This window comes from Coregonus lavaretus (assembly GCF_964263955.1).
Source record: "Coregonus lavaretus genome assembly, chromosome: 3".
In the NCBI taxonomy this organism is placed as follows: domain Eukaryota; kingdom Metazoa; phylum Chordata; class Actinopteri; order Salmoniformes; family Salmonidae; genus Coregonus; species Coregonus lavaretus.
The window spans coordinates 46921257-46943022 of NC_139990.1; the positions used below are offsets into that span (position 1 = coordinate 46921257).

Sequence of the window (21766 nt, forward strand, 5' to 3'; positions counted from 1 at the left end):
TGATAAGTCTCTCACGTCGCTGTGGAGGAATTTTGGCCCACTCTTCCATGCAGAACTGCTTTAACTCAGTGACGTGTGGGTGTTTATGACATAAATGTCCTTACTGTGGAATGCAGAGTTTTGTTTTCGCCAGGCATTACTGGAACCATGTCGTCCAAAAAGTTATACTTTTGAATCATCTGTCCATAGAACGTTCTTCCAAGAGTCTTGATGATCATCCAGGTGCTTTTTGGCAAACTTGAGTCAACTTTTTGGATGAGATGTGTCCCATTATGCCTGGCGAAAACCAAACACTGCATTCCACAGTAAGAACATCATACCAAAGGTCAAGCATGGTGGTGATGGTGTGATGGTTTGGGGATGCTTTGCTGCCTCAGGACCTGGACGACTTGCCTTAATAGAAGGAACCATGAATTCTGCTCTGTGTCAGAGAATTCTACAGGAGAATGTCAGACCATCCGTCTGTGAGCTGAAGCTGAAGCGCAGCTGGGTCATGCAGCAAGACAATGATCCAAAACACACAATGAAGTCTACATGAAAATTGCTAAAAAGCAACAAATTGAAAGTTTTGGAATGGCCTAGTCAAAGTCCAGACCTAATCCCAATTGAGATGTGGCAGGACTTGAAACGAGCAGTTCATGCTTGAAAACCCACGCGTCACTGAGTTAAAGCAGTTCTGCATGGAAGAGTGGGCCAAATTCCTCCACAGCGACGTGAGAGACTGATCAACAACTACAGGAAGCATTTGGTTGGAGTCATTGCAGCTAAAGGTGGCACAACCAGTTATTGAGTGTAAGGGGGCAATTACTTTTTCACACAGGGGAATTGGGTGTTGCATAACTTTGTTTATGAAATAAATATGTAATTGTTGTGTTATTTGTTCACTTATGTTCCCTTTATCTAATATTATGTTTTGGTTGAAGATCTGATAACATTCAGTATCACAAATATGCAAAAGTAGAGAAAATTAGAAAGGGGGCAAATACTTTTTCATAGCACTGTATATAGGGAATAAGGTGCCATTTGGGGCTCTGCCATACTATCAACCTGAGGACACTGGAGTTCTGAGGTACTATGTGGTCGTGACATGAGGTAAAAAGGTATGGAGGCAAATTTAAAAACAAAATGGAAAAACAGTTGCTAAGTTTATCAAAAATATCTGTCTCCATATGTATGTAGAATTGAGTCGTTATTATATTTTGTTCTCAGCAACATTCTGGGATTTCACATGCTTTATGTGCACAGTAACAATTAAAGAAAATGTGTGAGCGCTGTCTGTGCAAATATCAACGAAAATGTGCTTCATTTTAACTATACTTTTCTCTTGCATTGAGGTAGTTATTTGATCAAAACTCCACTGGCTAAATCTCTGCACCAAATAATAAAGGAGTATATTCATACACAGCTAAATGAGGTAGGTATGATGCAGTGGAAATCTTTCAAGAATGCAAGAAATTCCCTGAGAAAAATCAGAGAGAGATTGACGCACACATCAGGAGCAAAGACAACTAACGAGCCAGATACTGTCACAGAAGGCCTACTATAGGGTTCAATAAAAAAAAAAAAGAGCTAATGAATGCAGTACATGAACCAATGCAGTATTGGTTCATGTACTGCATTCATTTGCTCTTTTTTTAATTTATTTTTGATTGAACCTTTATTTAACTAGGCAAGTCAGTTAAGAACAAATTCTTATTTACAATGACGGCCTACACCGGCCAAACCCGGACGACGCTGGGCCAATTGTGCGCCGCCCTATGGGACTCCCAATCACGGCCGGTTGTGATACAGCCTGGAATCGAACCAGGGGGTCTGTAGTGACGCCTCAAGCACTGAGATGCAGTGCCTTAGATAGAGGTAATAACTGAGAGACAAGGTCAAGTTTCAATATTACTGGCTCCATTGGCTCAAAGACATTTGCATCTGATGGGTGTGTTTAAAAATCTCCTTCTCTTCAATGTTTCTTTCTTTGCAAACCAGCAGACAAACTGCCTAGCCTAGAACATAAGGATTCGGTTGTTTCCAAAGTCCACGGCAACAATCCTTCCGTCTGGAGTAACAGCTATACCCGACGGGCGATCCATCTGTCCAAAGCTGCTACCCTGAGTCCCCAACTTGCATAGGAAGTTACCGTTGGTTTCGAACACCTGGATCCGGTGGTTCCGGGAGTCGGCCACCACGATGCGGTCCTCCTGGTCCACTGCTACGCCCTGCGGCCGCAGGAACTGACCATTACCGGTTCCCTCTGATCCCAGGAAGCGGGCCGACTGGCAGTCCGACCGGATGATCAGCAGACGGTGGTTGTTGAAGTCTGTCACCACCAGGTGGCCCTCCTGAGTGAATGCCACGCCCCTGGGGGAGTCAAAGTGTTTCCATAGAGCCCCTTCGAAGCCGTACTTGTTGAGGAAGGTGCCGTCCTGCCTGAAGAGCTGGATGCGGTGGTTCCGGGTGTCTGAGACGAGGATCTTTCCCTCCAAGCTGACCGCCACGTCCCAGGGGTAGCTGAACTGACCGGCCTTGGTTCCCTTCTCCCCGAACTTGAGGAGGAACTGGCCTTCAAAGGTGAAGATCTGGATGCGGTGATTGTCCTTGTCGGCCACGATGATTCTCCTCTGGCCGTCGCAGGCCACCCCAGCTGGTCGGTCCAACTGGCCTGGTCTGGAGCCCAACGTACCAAACTTGTGGTGGAAGGAACCGCACGGCTTGAAGATCTGCACCCTGTTGTTGCTCCGGTCAGCTACGATTATGTAGCCCTCTTTGTCCACACACACCCCCCAGGGGCGACACAGCTGCCCGTCTCCGTCCCCCTCCCTGCCGAACGAGGCCACCGGCAGGGGGATACCTCCATAGCTGCGGCCAGACTTTACCAGCACTTTAAAGGGGCTGCCTTCGATGTGCCGGTTGCAGATAAGGACTGACACCAGATGTTCTCCCTCTACCTTGGGCAGGTAGCTGACCGTGTACGATCCGTTCTGGTGGTCGGACACCTCAGCGTTCAGCAGGTTACCATCTGGCGCCATCACCGCAGCTGACACACCATCCCCCCCAGACTGCCTGGGCTCTCCATCATGATCATACCCCACCACAGTGAAGGAGGCCTGCTTACCCTGCAAGCCCCGACAAAGCCCCTCTCCCTGGGCCTTGGTGAGGGGGGCGAAGGCCCCAGAGCTGACCAGACCCAGGGACTGGATGGCGAGTAGCAGGGTCTGGTCGGGGGCGGTGAACATGATGCGGTCATCGTCCTGTGGTAGTAACAGCTCCCTGAGGGCCTTAAGCTCTGTGATCTGGATAAGTATGCTCTCTCTGGCCAGCAGCAGGTCCAGACTACTGCCCTTCTCTAGGACCTGGGCTACTGTAACGATGGTGCTGTCCAGCTTGGTCAGGTTCTGGTGCAGCTTCTCTAACTGGAGATAGAGGGACTTGGCTTTCACCTGATGGATCTTCTCAATCTTGAGAGAGAGAGAGAGAGAAATAAAAGATAGTTACACAGACCTGTTAGGCAGGGGTGAAGGTTTTGTAACACTGCTGAAATGTGTAAATGTACTGTACTGTGTACATGTACTGTAGGTCCTACAGTATGATACTACTTAGCACAAAACCAACTTACTTTCCACAGCAGCTCACACTCTCGTTCCTCCAGGGCCTTCTTATGACGCTGTGTGATGGCTTTGACCTCTGACTGGACCACCATGGCCTTCAGTTCCACCTGCTTGGCGATGGCCTGGGCTTTCTCAATGCTCAGCTGCAGGTAAATCATTAAGAAACGGCTTTAGTGTGGGAACAAAATGTAGCATGACCTTTGAATAGGACCTTTGAATGGTTCATTGACACATTATTCACAGGTTAAGTCTTGACAGGTTAAGATCTTTGAATAGTGACACATTGTTCCCAGACAGATACAGTAGGTCAGTGTTTCTCAACCTTTTTGCACAAGGGACCAGCAAGCTACTGAGTATTTTTTATTAATTTTTTGTAATTTAGCAGATGCTCTTATCCAGAGCAACTTACAGTTAGTGAGTGCATACATTTTCATACTGGGTATCATGAGTCTATGGTGTAAATGACTCCCCGCTCCTCCATATCAGTGGATGAAGTGATGAGTGACCTCTCAAAGTCCTTTCAGTATGAGGCCAGCTGGTTAGGTGAATGAAATACCTCAGACTGGCTCCAGTACTACTGATGGAGAGAGGCTGTTGACCCCAGGCCAACACAGCAGCTGTTTTACAGCCAGTAGTTGGACCTCATCATGAAGTCACCCCATATAGGCACCTCTGGTGGATATAGGGGTTAGAGCGCAAGCTCAGAACGTTAAGTTAAGACTGTGTTAAGATCTGCTACCAAAATGATTTATCAGCAGACAGACAGCCCTTTAACTGTTGGGAGAGTGAATACAGTGTATGCACTCATGACTAAGTTGCTTGGGATAAAAGCGTCTGCCTTGATATATAGTGTGACTGACTAGAATAAAAAAAAGGTTCAATTAACTTCTCACTAGGTTAAATTAACTTCTCACTAGGTTAAATTAACTTCTCACTAGGTTAAATTAACTTCTCACTAGGTTGGAGCTGACAACAGTCCTGATCCATCTCAGCAGGACTGAGCTCAACCAATGGAATGAGGGGTACTACCAGGGTGGTGGTGTCAATCAGAGAGGAAGCACCAATGACGTCATCTATAGGGGGTAACAAATCCCGGGTCAGAGGTTAAGGGGGTGGACAGAGAGACATGAGGCGAATGAGATGATGGTGTTTTAATGCAACCCTTTAGGCCAAGGCTCTTCTACCTTTCAGGACAGAGTTCTACAGCTCAGGCTTTGTTTCATTCAAGCCCATGAATAGAATAGAATAGAATAGAATATGCCATTTAGCAGACGCTTTTATCCAAAGCGACTTACAGTCATGTGCGCATACATTTTTACGTATGGGTGGTCCCGGGGATCGAACCCACTACCCTGGCGTTACAAGCGCCATGCTCTACCAATTGAGCTACAGAGGACCATGAACATGTGTGCGTCCCAAATTGCACCTATTTCCTATGTAGTGCACTACTTTTGACCAGGGACAATCGGGAACAGGATGCCATTTGGGACACAGCCCATGAGATCTCTTCATAGGAGATAATGGATTATCAGGCTGGTCCTAGTCATAGCACAGCCTCTTCACAGGAGCTAAAAACCCTAAACCCTAGATTGAGTTAGCAGCATTTGGTGAAATAGGTCTTCAAGCTAAGTGAGCCTCAACTTCAACTGAGCATCACAAGACTGAAGGGGGTAAGGGGGGTGTGTGTTTTTCTATTGTGTTTTGAGAAAGGGGAGGGGCATACACATTTCATTGGCATGTAAGTGAGTTGGTTTGGGGGATATGGGAGAGGGAGGGGGGTGTATGGGGAGAGGGTGGGGGAAGGAAGCGTCTTCCTAGAATTCCTCTCCATTGTGGTCGTCCTTCTAAAGCCATCCCGTTCCCAACACCCTTCACTTTCTATTCACAGCTGGATGACACACCACCTGCCAGCCAGCCGGCTAAGGAGGAGTGGCCTAATGTTCTGAGTGGTTGTCTGCATCCCAAGTGACACCCTATACCCTTTATAGGGCTCTGGTCAAAAGTAGTGCACTATGTAGGGAACATGGTGCCATTTGGGACGCAGCCATGTTATTAGAGGGGGCTATAAATGGGCACTATGGCCTTCTTCTCCCTCTCTCTTCTCCCTCCTCTCCTACCCTCCCTCTCTCACCCTCACTCCTACCCTCCCTCTCTCTCTCCCTCTCTCTCTCCCTCTCTCTCTCCCTCTCTCCTCTCCTCCCTCTCTACCTCCTCCCCCCTCCCTCCTCCTCCCCCCTCCTCCCCCCTCTCTCCTTCCCTCCCTCCCTCCCTCTCTCGCCTACCCTCCCTCTCCTACCTCTCTCCTCTCCTACCCTCCCTCTCTCCTCTCCTCCCTCTCCTAACCTCCCGCTCTCCTCTCCCTATGAGGCTGTATTGATATAGAGGACACTAATGATCCATTCTGCTCCTGATGCCGTCAAGTCTCTGAATACAAACTGACAGAGCTGCTTAGTGGCCCACACATACACCAACGTAGAGTGTCCCTGCTGTATATCCCCCTATAGTGCCTAGTGGCCCACACACACACACCAACGTAGAGTGTCCCTGCTGTTTATCCCCCTAAAGTGCCTAGTGGCCCACACACACACCAACGTAGAGTGTCCCTGCTGTATATCCCCCTATAGTGCCTAGTGGCCCACATACACCAACGTAGAGTGTCCCTGCTGTTTATCCCCCTATAGTGCCTAGTGGCCCACACACACACCAATGTAGAGTGTCCCTGCTGTATATCCTCCTATAGTGCCTAGTGGCCCACATACACCAATGTAGAGTGTCCCTGCTGTATATCCCCCTATAGTGCCTAGTGGCCCACACACACACCAACGTAGAGTGTCCCTGCTCTATATCCCCCTATAGTGCCTAGTGACCCACACACACAACAACGTAGAGTGTCCCTGCTGTTTATACCCCTAAAGTGCCTAGTGGCCTACATACACACCAACGTAGAGTGTCCCTGCTGTATATCCTCCTATAGTGCCTAGTGGCCCACACACACACACCAACGTAGAATGTCCCTGCTGTTTATCCTCCTATAGTGCCTAGTGGCCCACACATACACCAACGTAGAGTGTCCCTGCTGTATATCCTCCTATAGTGCCTAGTGGCCCACACATACACCAACAGAGTGTCCCTGCTCTATATCCCCCTATAGTGCCTAGTGACCCACACACACAACAACGTAGAGTGTCCCTGCTGTTTATACCCCTAAAGTGCCTAGTGGCCTACATACACACCAACGTAGAATGTCCCTGCTGTTTATCCTCCTATAGTGCCTAGTGGCCCACACATACACCAACGTAGTGTCCCTGCTGTATATCCCCCTATAGTGCCTAGTGGCCCACACACACACCAACGTAGAATGTCCCTGCTGTTTATCCTCCTATAGTGCCTAGTGGCCCACACATACACCAACGTAGTGTCCCTGCTGTTCATCCCCCTATAGTGCCTAGTGGCCCACACATAAACCAACGTAGAGTGTCCCTGCTGTTTATCCCCCTATAGTGCCTAGTGGCCCACACACACACCAACATAGAATGTCCCTGCTGTTTATCCTCCTATAGTGCCTAGTGGCCCACACACACACCAACGTAGAGTGTCCCTGCTGTTTATCCCCCTATAGTGCCTAGTGGCCCACACATACACCAACGTAGAGTGTCCCTGCTGTTTATCTCCCTATAGTGCCTAGTGGCCCACACACACACCAACATAGAGTGTCTCTGCTGTATATCCCCCTATAGTGCCTAGTGGCCCACATACACACCAACGTAGAGTGTCCCTGCTGTATATCCCCCTATAGTGCCTAGTGGCCCACACATAAACCAACGTAGAGTGTCCCTGCTGTTTATCCCCCTATAGTGCCTAGTGGCCCACACACACACCAACGTAGAGTGTCCCTGCTGTATATCCCCCTATAGTGCCTAGTGGCCCACACATACACCAACGTAGAGTGTCCCTGCTGTTTATCCCCCTATAGTGCCTAGTGGCCCACACATACACCAACGTAGAGTGTCCCTGCTGTTTATCCCCCTATAGTGCCTAGTGGTCCACACACACCAACGTAAAGTGTCCCTGCTGTATATCCCCCTATATATCTTCTGATCACAAGGATGAAAACAAGGTCATTATATCCTCATTTAGAGACACCTCTATCTAAAGGGACAGAGACCAGGATCAAACCCACAAACCCAGTGTTGCCAACACCATACTAAAACCCAGTGGCAGTTGAGAGACGGATTTCTCGGATGGTCAGAGATGCGTCCCATTACCCACCTGTACAGTGTGCCTACCCTGCATCCCATTACCTACCTGTACAGTGTGCCTGCCCTGCCGGGCATCTGCCAGCAGCTGGATGGTGAGGGTCCTGGAGTCCTGCAGGGAATCCTGGAGGTAGCGGAGGCTGTGGCCTGAGTGACAACTCGCACTGCCCTCCCCACAGACGGGCACAGAGCACGTGTCACAGAAGAAATACAGAACCTGCAGAGGGACAGACACAGAAGCACACAGTCAGCAACAGAACAGTCATCCTCTCACATACAGCAACAACCAACCGCAGACAAAGTTTTATTGTTACATTCTGTACAGTATCTAACATGTTGACTGTCGGGTCCTGACGATTTAATAATAGTAACAATGACATTAAGCTACGGCTCTGCCTCAGTCTGCACAACGATGTACTGTACGGCATCACATACTCAGTGTTTTGGACACAGTCCTGTCTAAAGCAGAGTGAAAGAAAGAGTGAGGGGAAGAACGAAAGAAAGAGGGGAGGCAGGAGTGAAAGGGTAGAGCGTACAGGAAGAGGGGAGGCAGGAGTGAAAGGGTAGAGCGTACAGGAAGAGGGGAAGCAGGAGTGAAAGGGTAGAGCGTACAGGAAGAGGGGAAGCAGGAGTGAAAGGGTAGAGCGTACAGGGTTGGATGGAGAATGATGCAGGCCAAATCACCACATAATATAGGCCAATAAACAATTACATTGGTCAGTTGCCAAGAACATCAATATTTACAATACAGAGCCCCTAAAGACACGTTTATCTTAGATATGTGCCTATGTATTAGCACTAAAGTGCATGGATGCGTGGCACGTATCCAGAACTTGGTGTGGGGACATACTTCTCTGACGATACTAAGGCTTAATGCAGAGGTGAAGTTGTCAGAGTGTTTTCACAATGAGAGTTAATTTAGACTGGATACTCTTGAGTTCGTTCTGGAGATTCAGTATGAGAGCGAGTTTGTGTAGTCCACTCAGAACCACAAAGCCCTCATAAAATGATGGATCACTCAGCATGGGCCGGGGTACATAGCTCACCCATTGGCCCCTTCGCTCTTCCCAGTGAGCAATTTGAAAATGTCAACAGATCTATCCGACAGTAATCACTGAGGCAGATTAATCTCAATGAAATGACCAAATGAAGGAGTTTGGAGGTGCTTTCCTCTCCCCACCACACAGGCCAATCCATCAGTGGTGACTAATGCCTCTAACACAGCCTTCAACACTACGTTTTGGACTTTGGTAAGGGTTCTTTCGGCTGTTCGGCCACACAAAACATTTTTTCCTCGGACCACTAGGGGACCACTAGGTTGTGCTGTCTAAGGTGATATTCATCTGACTGACCAATATGCAATCACTCACTCACTGATGTTATGTAGTACCTGTCCCATGCCTCTGGCACAGAAATAATCCCCTTATCCTAGTGTGTGTGTGTGTGTGTGTGTGTGTGTGTGTGTGTAACTGTGTTTAAGAAAAAATACGATTAAAATAAGCCTAAAACTAAAACAGGTTGATTTAGTTTATTCCATGCAGGCTACATGGTTAAATATTGGCCCAAAATACTGGTATCTTTTTAGCCATTATCGTCCGATACCGATATGAAGGTCGATATATCGTACTAAATGCCTACTAGTGACGTCATCTTGGTATGAGCCCCTCCCTCCCTCCCGCCACTTCCGTTCCACCCCACCAGCTCAAATGGCTCTAGCGTCATTCACGCATTAGCGCAAATTGTCCTGGGTTTATACTGTATGTGGAGTTCCACGCATGATACTGAAGTTGATGGTTTGGGTTGGCATTTTAATGACAGATACAGTTCCCCAGTGCCAGGAAGAGGTGTACTCTAGGATTAGGCATCTCCTCGGAACACACGGCATAATACTGCTGGAAACATAGTATGATGTAACTTCACTAAACATAGCACATGCGTCCCAAATGGCACCCTATTCCCCATGACTGCCAGTAGAGAGGAGAGCAGAAAACCTCAGCCAAAAAACTACTACTAATAATAATAATAAATCTTTGTTATTCAAATGGTTATTACAGTGACCGTGATCATTTGGCTAGCCAATTACAATCATCCAAAATTCCATGACCGTTACAGTCCTAGTGTTGTGTTACCCTACCAGAGGTTGTGATCCTGTATCTATCAGCATCAGAGGGAGAGGGGAGGAATAGAGGCCTTTAAACACCAAACTGCCAACAGAAGTGGCCAAAGGTGACCCAAAGCTGGGGTAAAAGGAACCAAAGTCAGGATGCACTGGAACTTCTGTGGAACTGGACAGAGCTGTTATCACTTTCCAGTCCATATTATGGTATTTAATGTGTCTGAAGTAAATAAATAAATAAATAAAAAAGGGACTCAAACCATTCCTGGAATGGTGGACTTCAAAAACATCTAAATCAGAAAACATCTGGAATTATGATTCATCGGAATCTCAGACAGTAAAATCAACTAAATTGTTGTTTCCTCGCTAGCCTGTAGATCCATGGGAAGAGAGAGAGAATATTGTAAAAATGCCAGAATTCCCACACGGGGCTGATGTAAAACACACACACAGAGCGTGGACCGTACAGATCAACACAACCCGGTGTTGCCCTTTCCGTGCTAATCCTGTTTCACAGAAGTCACACGTGGCCTAGAATGCTAAGAGCTGTACACACACACACACACACTGAAAACAGTGTGCACGACCACCGTATCAAGACAAATGGGGTGACCTCATTGGCTGCTTACGAGAAGACAAACAATATCAGCTCGGCCCCGGCAGAGAGTGTGTGTGTGTGTGTGTAAGAGGGGAGAAAGAGAGAATGCGTTCAGAGCACCATGACGGAGTGTGTATCACTCAAAAAAATGCCCAGCAGTGTTGGTTTGTGCGTCCTTCCAGTAACATGCATGACTTGATCTCTACGGCTCAGCCTCAGCAATAGAACACTACAAGCATATGCCAAGTCTTTCTGTGTGCAGATAGATGACTTCCAGTTCTGATACACTCACCAAAACTCCCAGGTTTTTTTCTACAATCCCGGTTGGAGCGTTCCTACATGTTCTACCTATTCCATCCAGATTCCAGTGATCTTCCAACCAGGATTTCTGGAAAAGTTTTTTGGGAAGTTCCTATAATTTCAGAACCCTAATAAGAACTGTGCCTCCTCATGGACTGACCATGAGCCAGAAACACATGAGACATTTCAGAGCCCATCGCTGTCTAGGAATAGGGCTTCCATCCAATCCCAGAGAGAGAGAGGGAGGACTGCTTTGATGCCATGCCAGACGTTACTTGTATATAAAATGATGAAAGAGCTTCCATGTGTGCCGTGTGTGTGTGTTGGGTGGGGGGGGGGGGGGGGGGGGGGGGGGGGCAGCCAGACCTGCGTCTGCTGAACTACCCTACAGCCCCCTCCCACACACACACCCACAGGAGCCCCCTGGTTCATGGAAGAGTCTGAAGGAACTACCCAACTAAAGGGAAGTGTCCAAACGGAATGTCCACTCCAGAACCCGGAAGTTCCAGAACCAAAACCGATACCTGGCAGTCAAAACAAAAATACATTCATGGACACATCTCCCTTTGACAAGCACACGGATAGGTGTGCCCAACACTTCCACACAGCAGGGATTTTGTGTAGACCCATTCTGTTTCAAACAATGGTGATATTCCAGCTGTACAAAAATCTGGACTCAGCAGATGAAAAAATGTGACTCACACGCTGAGTGAATCACCCTTCTACTTTCCACTGTTCATCAGAAACACAATCTGCAGACGGTTCCAACTGCTTTCTTTATTTCCCTGGACTGGACTGGTGGACTGACTGCTCCACCTGTCTTCTTCATATAACAGTGTTAACTGTTCAGACATATGTTCCACTGACTCGCCGGCCACGCAGCCTGCCTGTTTTATGGCAACATCGAGTCCCAAATGGCACCCTATTCCCTTTGTAGTGCACTACTTTACCTTAGGGATCAAGTCAAAAGTAGTGCACTATATAGGGAATAGGGTGCAATTTGGGATGCATTCACAGAGTTATTTTGACTAGACATTGTTTTCATACTCCCAATGAGAAGGCTGGGCCCCATTGTTAATGCCATGTCTGCTGATGTCTGGACTAGCAGGGAAACCAACCGTCCACTCTGTAATGTTAAAACTATTTTCAAAGCCTCTTCAACACCGAGATTTACAGTCATGGGGAGAAAATATTTACAATTCCTTTCATAAAAGAGCTGAATCCTGCCAATGCAATGTTTGTGCATGTGTAGCCTACAGTATAACTTTAAACTATATTAAAGGTTTGGTCTAAAACTAATCAATATGGTCTACATCTGCGATGTTCATCCAACTTCAAAAACCACCTGAACTTGGAGGAATAGAGATGCATTAGAGAGAGAACTTTCCATGGGAATAAAAATAACAACAGATCTACAGTTTCTCTGGCTGGCTTCTAATTATGTTACATAAGAAGTCTATTGGTAATGCTGCCAGTCAGGCCTCCCTCCTCAGCCCTAGCGAAGACCGTTCCACATTCCTGATGAAGGTCTGGTCCTACCATAGGAGGAAAGGAACCCCTCTCTCTCTGGCTGACAATAAGTTACATAAGGTATCGTAGTGAGTTGAGTTTCTAGTCAAAGTCTGGCGGGGGGAAATCAAAATGTTTTAACTAAAACTAGGTCCCCCCTATGTGCCCTGGTCAAAAGTAGTGTACTATTTAGGGAATAGGGTGCCATTTGGGATGCACACTATGTCGGAGGTGGCCAACTTTAACCCAACCTCCTTGTTGTGAAGGCTATTCAGATGCTGGATTTCCTTTCGCTTTGCCCCACTACAGGGCAGGAATGTTCAACCATCTCACTGACCTGGTGCTACAACATTCTCTGTAACGTTCAACGTTCTCACCAGAGACTGTGGAGAGACTGTAGAGAGAATTGGTAGAAAATAGGGTGAAAAAATAGAGTCACATCATCAGCATGTCTCCCAGACGACTGCTCTGCTGAAGACTAACGTCATGATGTCATGGCATTCCGACTGGCCTTCCACTGAGTAAAGGCTTCCTGTGTGTTTCTCTGTTGGGAGCCTGCACACTTACACTTTCACACCACACACTGTCTGCACCGGAGTCAGGACAGGAGTGCATTGTCTCACGTCTGCATTGGCTCCTGGCAACTGCGTGACGTCTAGTGACGTGAGACAATGGACAGGAGTGAGGGACTGCACTGCTGCTTAGTCCAAGTACACCCCAGCAGAGACACTGCTCCAAAAACTCTCCAAATGTACATTTATATAATATATTATTTATCCATGACTTTGGTGTAATGAGACGGAGACTGTGAAATTGGTGTTATGAAACTGTGATATTGCTATGGACTGTCAAGCCCAAATGGTAGATCCCATTTGAGTTTGTCCAATAACACCCAAACCCACATTAGGCTTTGAAGAGGTGGTGGGCCAGACAGCCCCATCCTCCAATATCCTCTACTCTATCTGATGATGAAATTAAACAACATTACTGCTGTTAGACTCAGATGGACAAACTTACCGCATTGTCATGCTGCTGGCAGAAACTCAGCTTGTCCTGAAAGACAGGCAGCAGAGAGTAGCTCGACTGGAAGGAGGACTGGCTCAGAGTGGCAGTAGAAGTGTTGTTAGAGTTGTTGGTTAGGTTCCCCAGGTGCTGGTGAAACAGACTCTCCACTAGTCTATCAATTAAATGGTCTTTGGTAAGCCGGACCCTTTGGTGTGCCTGTACACAGTTGTTACAAAGGTACTCCTGGCAGTCTCGGCAGTGAGAGGTAGCGGGGTTGCCCTCGTCGCAAGAGCTGCACAGGGGCTTTCTGCTGTGTCTGTGAGACAAGTTGTTGCCCCTGCTGCTGCTAACAGTATTGTTAATTTGCTCCTCAGACAAATTTACCATGGCATCCAACAGGTTGCTAAATAAAAAGTTTGACGAGGGCAAGGTGTCTACTCCTGATTCGGGCATTAGAACCTTTTGGTCACATGTCGGGCACCGGAGTTTCAAGGGGTCTCCGGGGTTCCGCTGGCCCTCCAGACACTGCCTGCAGAAGGCATGGAGGCAGGGGAGGACGTGGAGCCTTCTGGAGGATGAGGTAGATGAGCTAGTTGAGGCATGAGACGAGGACGAGGAGGTAGACGAGTTGGAGGAGAGCGGAGCAGAGGAGCAGCACAGTTCTTTGCATAGGGGACATGTCTTCAAGTCAGGGAATGAAGCCATTTGCACGACTGCTTTGGAATAAGGGTCTTTAAACGCGCATTTAGACATAGCCTATGGTTTCCCTTGTAAATAGATGCAGTGCCGATGGACTAGATTCAATGTTTCAATTCGATGTTGCTCCTATTGTGTAAAATGTTATCCACTCACTGCCACCAAATAACATTTGTAACTGATTAAATAGGTCTGCACGTGAAGGACGTGCGTTTGAAGGAAATTAGCATGGCAGTCAACGTCAATGAAAGCTCTTTGGAATAGAAAACTTCAGGTCTTCCTTATTTGCATACATAATTCACATTTTACGCGTTTTGAGTATTGAAATTTGAGAGTAATTATAACTTAATATTAAAGTTGTATGTTCTTGTTTACTTCAATGTTGCGGGGAATAAACCAATATTGTGGCAAACATGAAATCCTCGGCAAGTCCCCGGCTCCGATTTTCCCCAAGCAGAGAACCGCCACTATCTGTTTTCGTTATCACTTCCTCTGTTCAATTACGCACAAACGTGTTTTAACAGTAAGTGTCCGTCCAATTATTCTAATCCACCATCAGAACTCTTTCAAATGTAGCCAACCATGCGCATCAAACAGAGACAGAGTCAGTCGAAGGCAATTAAATAACGATTCCATTTGATGTAGAAAGTTAGCTCGATACTTGCGCGCATAAGATCGAATAGCCTAACAGTTGTCGTACAGTCTCCCAAAAATGATTTGCTACTCTATGATACCTTCTCTGAACGAAATGCTCTCTGCGATGCATTCGTTGCGCATAATAAAAGGCTGCACTTTCTTGAGATCAAATGTACAGCGTTTTCTACTGGCTTCCCTTGACCATCCGCCAGCGCAGAATTAATCCATTCGTCCGGCGCCGTGAAGCGTTCCATGGAATGTGTTCATTTGCGCCCGTGTCCTTGTGCACGCTTCCACGCATGTTGAACCATACGTTATCTCAAGACGTACAACGTAGGTTTTACTATATATGTGTATTATGTGCCATGTAAGTTGCAAGGCGTGAGTTTCTCGTGTTTCTACTCCTGAGCATACTTCCGCCTCATCACATGGAAGGTGACTCGGGGAGGTTGTTGGATAGGGCTGGGCTGTTGTTGGATAGGGGGCTGGGCTGTTATCCGGTGGTTACATACTAGCGTGTCGCCCTATTCATGCAATTTTAACAGTAACATTTTAATCAGAAATGTTACAATATATATGCATTATGTCATGGAGTAGACCTCAAAGAGCAATTGTGCAAAAACAAGGACTCTATTTCAATATTTTAATTTAATGGAAAAAGTATAGACTGTGGCTTTAATTTTAGTTTGATTTGACACTTTTGAGAATATTCCATTGGTTCCATTGTACCAGGCAAACTAAATCAAACTTTCTCTCTGGCTTGTGTATTTAAAAAAAGCTAAAAACTAAATTATGTTTATTTAAATTGCAGTAGCCTAATACTAACGTTTTATCAAACAACTCTACTTTGAATGTGAACAAATAAATGTCTGATCATGATCGTATCCATTCATCCTGTCTCAGACTGAAAAGCAATACTTACTCATCCATGCCTCTGTGAATGCCATGCCATTGATGTTGTGCTAATGGTTCAGTCTCTCCTGGAATTGCGCGCCCACACCCACACCCACACCCACACCCACACCACACACACACACACACACACACACACACACACACACACACACACACACACACACACACACACACACACACACACACGGCAGGGCAGGGCAGGGGAACCTCAGTGAGGTTTATCCTCCACATGTTAACGGTCCATTAAAGCAGTGGGATGCCAGCCTGAGTGACAGAGCTCTAAAGGGAACCTTTTGACCCCATTCTCCAGTCCTGGATTAGGAGCTGGCCCCACCCAATCCTGCTCAGAGGAAAAACACAGGAGTGAGTGTAGGCTACTAGGGCTGGGGAAATATGAAAAGAAAGAGTCAGAGGGCCTCCCGAGTGGCGCAGCGCAGTACTTGAGCCGTCACTAGCGATGGGGGGCCGGGTGCCTGCAAGCTGACCTCGGTCGCCAGCTGGACAGTGTTTCCTCCGACACATTGGTGCGGCTGGCTTCTGGGTTAAGCGAGCAGTGTCAAGAAGCAGTGCGGCTTGGCAGGGTCATGTTTCGGAGGACGCATGGCTCTCGACCTTCACCTCTCCCGAGTCCGTAGGGGAGTTGCAGCGAAGGGACAAGACTGTAACTACCAATTGGATATCAACAAAAAGTGTGAAAAAAGTATTTAAAAAAATAAGAGTCAGGAATAGTCTATGTTGGAAATGGCCAAAAGTAATGTGGTCGTGTGTGTAACCAGCGGGACCTGAACCCAACATATTAATCAAGTCTCACACCTTTACCATGTCCACTGCATCTGTGTTGATGGATGGGTCAGCCAGCGTATTGACATGGATGTCTCCCTCCCTTGTGTCATATTAAACTTTGCAAATAAAACTAATTGAAAGACTGGGAGAACCAATAAAACATGGGAGTCACTTGAACACCAGTAATACTCCACCAAGCCCCAATCAATATCTTGAATGTCAAATGAAAAGTCATGGGTGGCTAAAAATGCTACATTTCCTCTTTATTTAGGTTGCTGGGCAAATAACTTGAATGTCCCTGCCTCCTTCAAAGTAGGAGGCAGGGGGCAACATTATCACAATGCCAGGATATACACTGCTCAAAAAAATAAAGGGAACACTAAAATAACACATCCTAGATCTGAATGAATGAAATAATCTTATGAAATACTTTTTTCTTTACATAGTTGAATGTGCTGACAACAAAATCACACAAAAATTATCAATGGAAATCAAATTGATCAACCCATGGAGGTCTGGATTTGGAGTCACCCTCAAAATTAAAGTGGAAAACCACACTACAGGCTGATCCAACTTTGATGTAATGTCCTTAAAACAAGTCAAAATGAGGCTCAGTAGTGTGTGTGGCCTCCACGTGCCTGTATGACCTCCCTACAACGCCTGGGCATGCTCCTGATGAGGTGGCGGGTGGTCTCCTGAGGGATCTCCTCCCAGACCTGGACTAAAGCATCCGCCAACTCCTGGACAGTCTGTGGTGCAACGTGGCATTGGTGGATGGAGCGAGACATGATGTCCCAGATGTGCTCAATTGGATTCAGGTCTGGGGAACGGGCGGGCCAGTCCATAGCATCAATGCCTTCCTCTTGCAGGAACTGCTGACACACTCCAGCCACATGAGGTCTAGCATTGTCTTGCATTAGGAGGAACCCAGGGCCAACCGCACCAGCATATGGTCTCACAAGGGGTCTGAGGATCTCATCTCGGTACCTAATGGCAGTCAGGCTACCTCTGGCGAGCACATGGAGGGCTGTGCGGCCCCCCAAAGAAATGCCACCCCACACCATGACTGACCCACCGCCAAACCGGTCATGCTGGAGGATGTTGCAGGCAGCAGAACGTTCTCCACGGCGTCTCCAGACTCTGTCACGTCTGTCACATGTGTTCAGTGTGAACCTGCTTTCATCTGTGAAGAGCACAGGGCGCCAGTGGCGAATTTGCCAATCTTGGTGTTCTCTGGCAAATGCCAAACGTCCTGCACGGTGTTGGGCTGTAAGCACAACCCCCACCTGTGGACGTCGGGCCCTCATACCACCCTCATGGAGTCTGTTTCTGACCATTTGAGCAGACACATGCCCATTTGTGGCCTGCTGGAGGTCATTTTGCAGGGCTCTGGCAGTGCTCCTCCTGCTCCTCCTTGCACAAAGGCGGAGGTAGCAGTCCTGCTGCTGGGTTGTTGCCCTCCTACGGCCTCCTCCACGTCTCCTGATGTACTGGCCTGTCTCCTGGTAGCGCCTCCATGCTCTGGACACTACGCTGACAGACACAGCAAACCTTGCCACAGCTCACATTGATGTGCCATCCTGGATGAGCTGCACTACCTGAGCCACTTGTGTGGGTTGTAGACTCCGTCTCATGCTACCACTAGAGTGAAAGCACTGCCAGCATTCAAAAGTGACCAAAACATCAGCCAGGAAGCATAGGAACTGAGAAGTGGTCTGTGGTCACCACCTGCAAAACCAGTCCTTTATTGGGGGTGTCTTGCTAATTGCCTATAATTTCCACCTGTTGTCTATTCCATTTGCACAACAGCATGTGAAATGTATTGTCAATCAGTGTTGCTTCCTAAGTGGACAGTTTGATTTCACAGAAGTGTGATTGACTTGGAGTTACATTGTGTTGTTTAAGTGTCTTTATTTTTTTGAGCAGTGTATTTTCTGGTTCCAAAAGGAAGCAAAAGGACACTGGGAAAGAGACTACAATAGAGTGATCAGAAACATTCCATTCAGAACCAACAAGATGATCTACTTTGAAGGAGGCAGGGACATTCAAGTTATTTGCCCAGCGACCTAAATAAGAGGAAAGGTAGCATTTTTGTCTACCCCTTACTTTTCATTTGACATGTAAGATATTCATGGCCCTTGTTATTTTACAGAATAACGGCCAACTTTCTTGCACTTGATTGAAACCTTTCCCACAGTCACAAGAGGGCCAAACGCTGGTCAGGTCACCGCCTCTTGTCATGATCAAATGGGGTAATTGATAGTGAACGCTCCCCTCCCAACTCTGTGAAAATGCATTAGAGCAGTGGAGGTATGGTAATAACAGTGAGTTAGAGCTAGCCTAGTTGCTGTCTCTGTTCAGTTATTACATTCGACTCCTTGCCACTCCTGTCATTTGCCAAAGACAGGAGTGGCAAGGAGTGGAATGTTAGCTATAATGACTGGTACCCAGACTACATTAGAGCAGGGGAGGTATGCTAACAACAGTGGGAGCTCAGGTATCAATCATTAAAGGCTTTCTTGTTTTAGAACAGTCTGATTTAGCGTCATAATCTCCATGGCTTTATGGCAACACACTCAAACTCAGAGGGGGTTCCTCTCTAACTAGGAGGAAGTGGCTGATCAGGATCAGCTTGCCATAAACCAACCAAACCCATATCCGGCACAATGAAGGGGCAGGAAGACTAAAACGAACACTGCTCAAAGGCCAACCCCATGCCAGGTGGGACAGAACCTCCCCTGTCTATTAATCTCTCCTAAAAAACAGGGATTTACTCTGTGATAATATCCATCCCCCCCTGCCTCAGGGTACGTCCCAATTGGCACCCTATTCCCTCGATAGTGCACTACTTTTGACGGTCCCTGAATCTAGGCGCTGGAAAATGGCTAAATTCTCTAAAATGACATTGGAGGCGGCTTATGGTAGAGAAATTAATATTCAATTCTCTGGCAACAGCTCTGGTGGACATTCCTGCAGTCAGCATGCCAATTGCACGCTCCCTCAGAACTTGAGACATCTTTGGCATTGTGTTGTGTGACAAAACTGCACATTTTAGAGTGGCCTTTTATTGTCCCCAGCACAAGGTGAACCTGTGTAATGATCGTGCCTCTTGATATGCCACACCTGTCAGGTGGATGGATTATCTTGGCAAAGGAGAAATGCTCACTAACAGGGATGTAAACAAAATTGTTCACAAAATTTGAGCGAAATAAGCTTTTTGTGCATATGGGATCTTTTATTTCAGCTCATGAAACCAACACTTTACATGTTGCGTTTATATTTTTGTTCAGTGTATATGGTTTTGGCTTAGTATACAGAGGAGGAAGGGACTCCAATAGTCCAATTCAACAAACATTTATCACTCAGGGAGAGTGAGAGAGACATCCACATGTTCGTGTAGAGTTTATGAATGGGTGTGTTTGGATCAAATTGGGTTTCGACAACCGTTCAGCACAGAGCCGATTCGGGGTCGAGTCAGTCAGCTCTGCAACAAGTTACAACATACACTTTGAGGGACAAGGGAAAACAAACAAGAATGCTGAAAATAGTGTTAATCAATCGAGCAATAGTAATAACATGTCATTTAGCAGACAAAAAATTATATTTGACTAAATAAATGTCCTATTTTCTCCCAACGCTTGAAATCACTTGCTTTATTTTAGCAGCGCTTTATTCTGTGGTTTTGTGTTAAGTTAACAAGAGGTTAAAACAAACATATTAATCATTATTGTTCCCAGCTGTCTCTCGACATTACATTAACAAGTATTCTAACTGGTCAGGTAACTGATGCAAAATACAGTTAGTATTACTTGATCTTACAGTATAAAGTCTCCATTCCATTTGACTGTCGCGTCGCCCGAGCTGCATCAGGGCAGTCAACTCCACTTCCAGTACCATAGTTCTTCTAATAGCTGTTGTTCATTTCACAGTCAAGGTCAACCTACAGTAATGTCATGTAATGTAATATTTTAAATGGTATATAACTGCCTTAATGTTGCTGACCCCAGGAAGAGTAGCTGCTGCCTTGGTAGCAGCTAATGGGGATCCTTATTAAATACAAAAATACAAATACAGTTTCTGGTCAGTGGTCTACTGTATGTATCAAACATCAGGTCCCCCCTGTCCATGTAATGTTTTTTATTGTGATCTAAAAGGCTAAACTGATCCTAAATCAGCAATCCTTCTCTGAGGAACACCAGATCATCAAATCTCACTTGGAAGAACACATCATTACAAAAACCAATGAACCCGATATTGAGTTTAGTGAAAGGGCTCCATCTAGTGGAGAGTTTAAACACTGCAGCCGTATATGATGTGTTCCGTTTGATCATCGTATGAGACACTAATATTGAGGCGTTTATTTTTTTTGCACTTTCTTTTGTGATAGCAAAGTGTGTTTCTGTACAGTTTAAAGTGAAGTGTAACACATTTGAATACGTGTTAAATTTGTCTTCGTAGATTGTCTCGGAAATAATACTCCACAAAATGTTCATTAAAATAACACAATCAATAAAAAGTGTTACATTAACATCATCTTATTCTCTTCCCTCATACACGTCATAATACAAATAAAAATACTATTACTCTGTGTTGGTTTCTTCACTGAACACTGACTTCAAGCTAGCTAATTTCCCCCCCAACATCAGACACCCCCTAACTTCGGACACTCTCTAGCGGTTGGAGGACTAAATCACCTCGAGTTCAACATTTAAATGGATTGGAAAATAACCATATGTTTTGCGACTAAAACTTTGATGGCTTGATCACAAGATAACACTGTTGAAGGTAATAGATTTCTTAAACGCTGTTGAGTATGCCGATAATACGGGGTTCCACGCTAACTCTATTGCACCAGCCTGCTCTGGCTGACCTTTTCACGCTACTGAGCCGAGCCAAGCCAATCTGAGCTTTACTGCGCTAGCCTGGTTACCCACCATAGTTTCTGGAACCGTGCTGGAAAGGACATTGTGAAAAGCACATATGCAAGCCAGCACAGTCCTGGGCCTGGTTTCCCGATAGCGATGGAACTTAGGCTTGCGAGTGTTTTAACGATGCATCTTTCCCAAAACACCACGCAGAGAGAGTGCGTCGTTGAGGCATGTGTCAGGATTGAAAGAAACTGAGCACTGCTCTCGGATCAGCTATCTCCATTAAAATCTTACCTTAACATTAGAATTATTCCATAATACTGACGACGGATCAGCTCCTAGAGAGATATCACCTATGGCTGCAAATATTGAGGGGGCTTATTCTAATGCATACCCTATAAAATAAATAAATAAAATAAATCAAGATTTTACACATTGATCACCCGTTAGTGTACACATCATATTCATTTTTTTTTTTTTTTTTT

The 21766-nt window shown here is 46.3% G+C and overlaps 1 protein-coding gene across 1 annotated transcript; it reads right to left on the bottom strand.

The window, feature by feature from the left end:
* Window positions 1-1997: 1997 nt before the first annotated feature.
* LOC311108939 (E3 ubiquitin-protein ligase TRIM71-like) lies at window positions 1998-14136 on the bottom strand (the record flags this gene model as incomplete). The annotated part of the gene is made up of 4 exons (XM_084151716.1): window positions 1998-3449; window positions 3608-3742; window positions 7905-8072; window positions 13396-14136. 4 exons carry the CDS (start codon window positions 14134-14136, stop codon window positions 1998-2000), a joined length of 2496 nt encoding a protein of 831 aa, XP_084007842.1.
* Between the last annotated feature and the right edge of the window lie 7630 nt (window positions 14137-21766).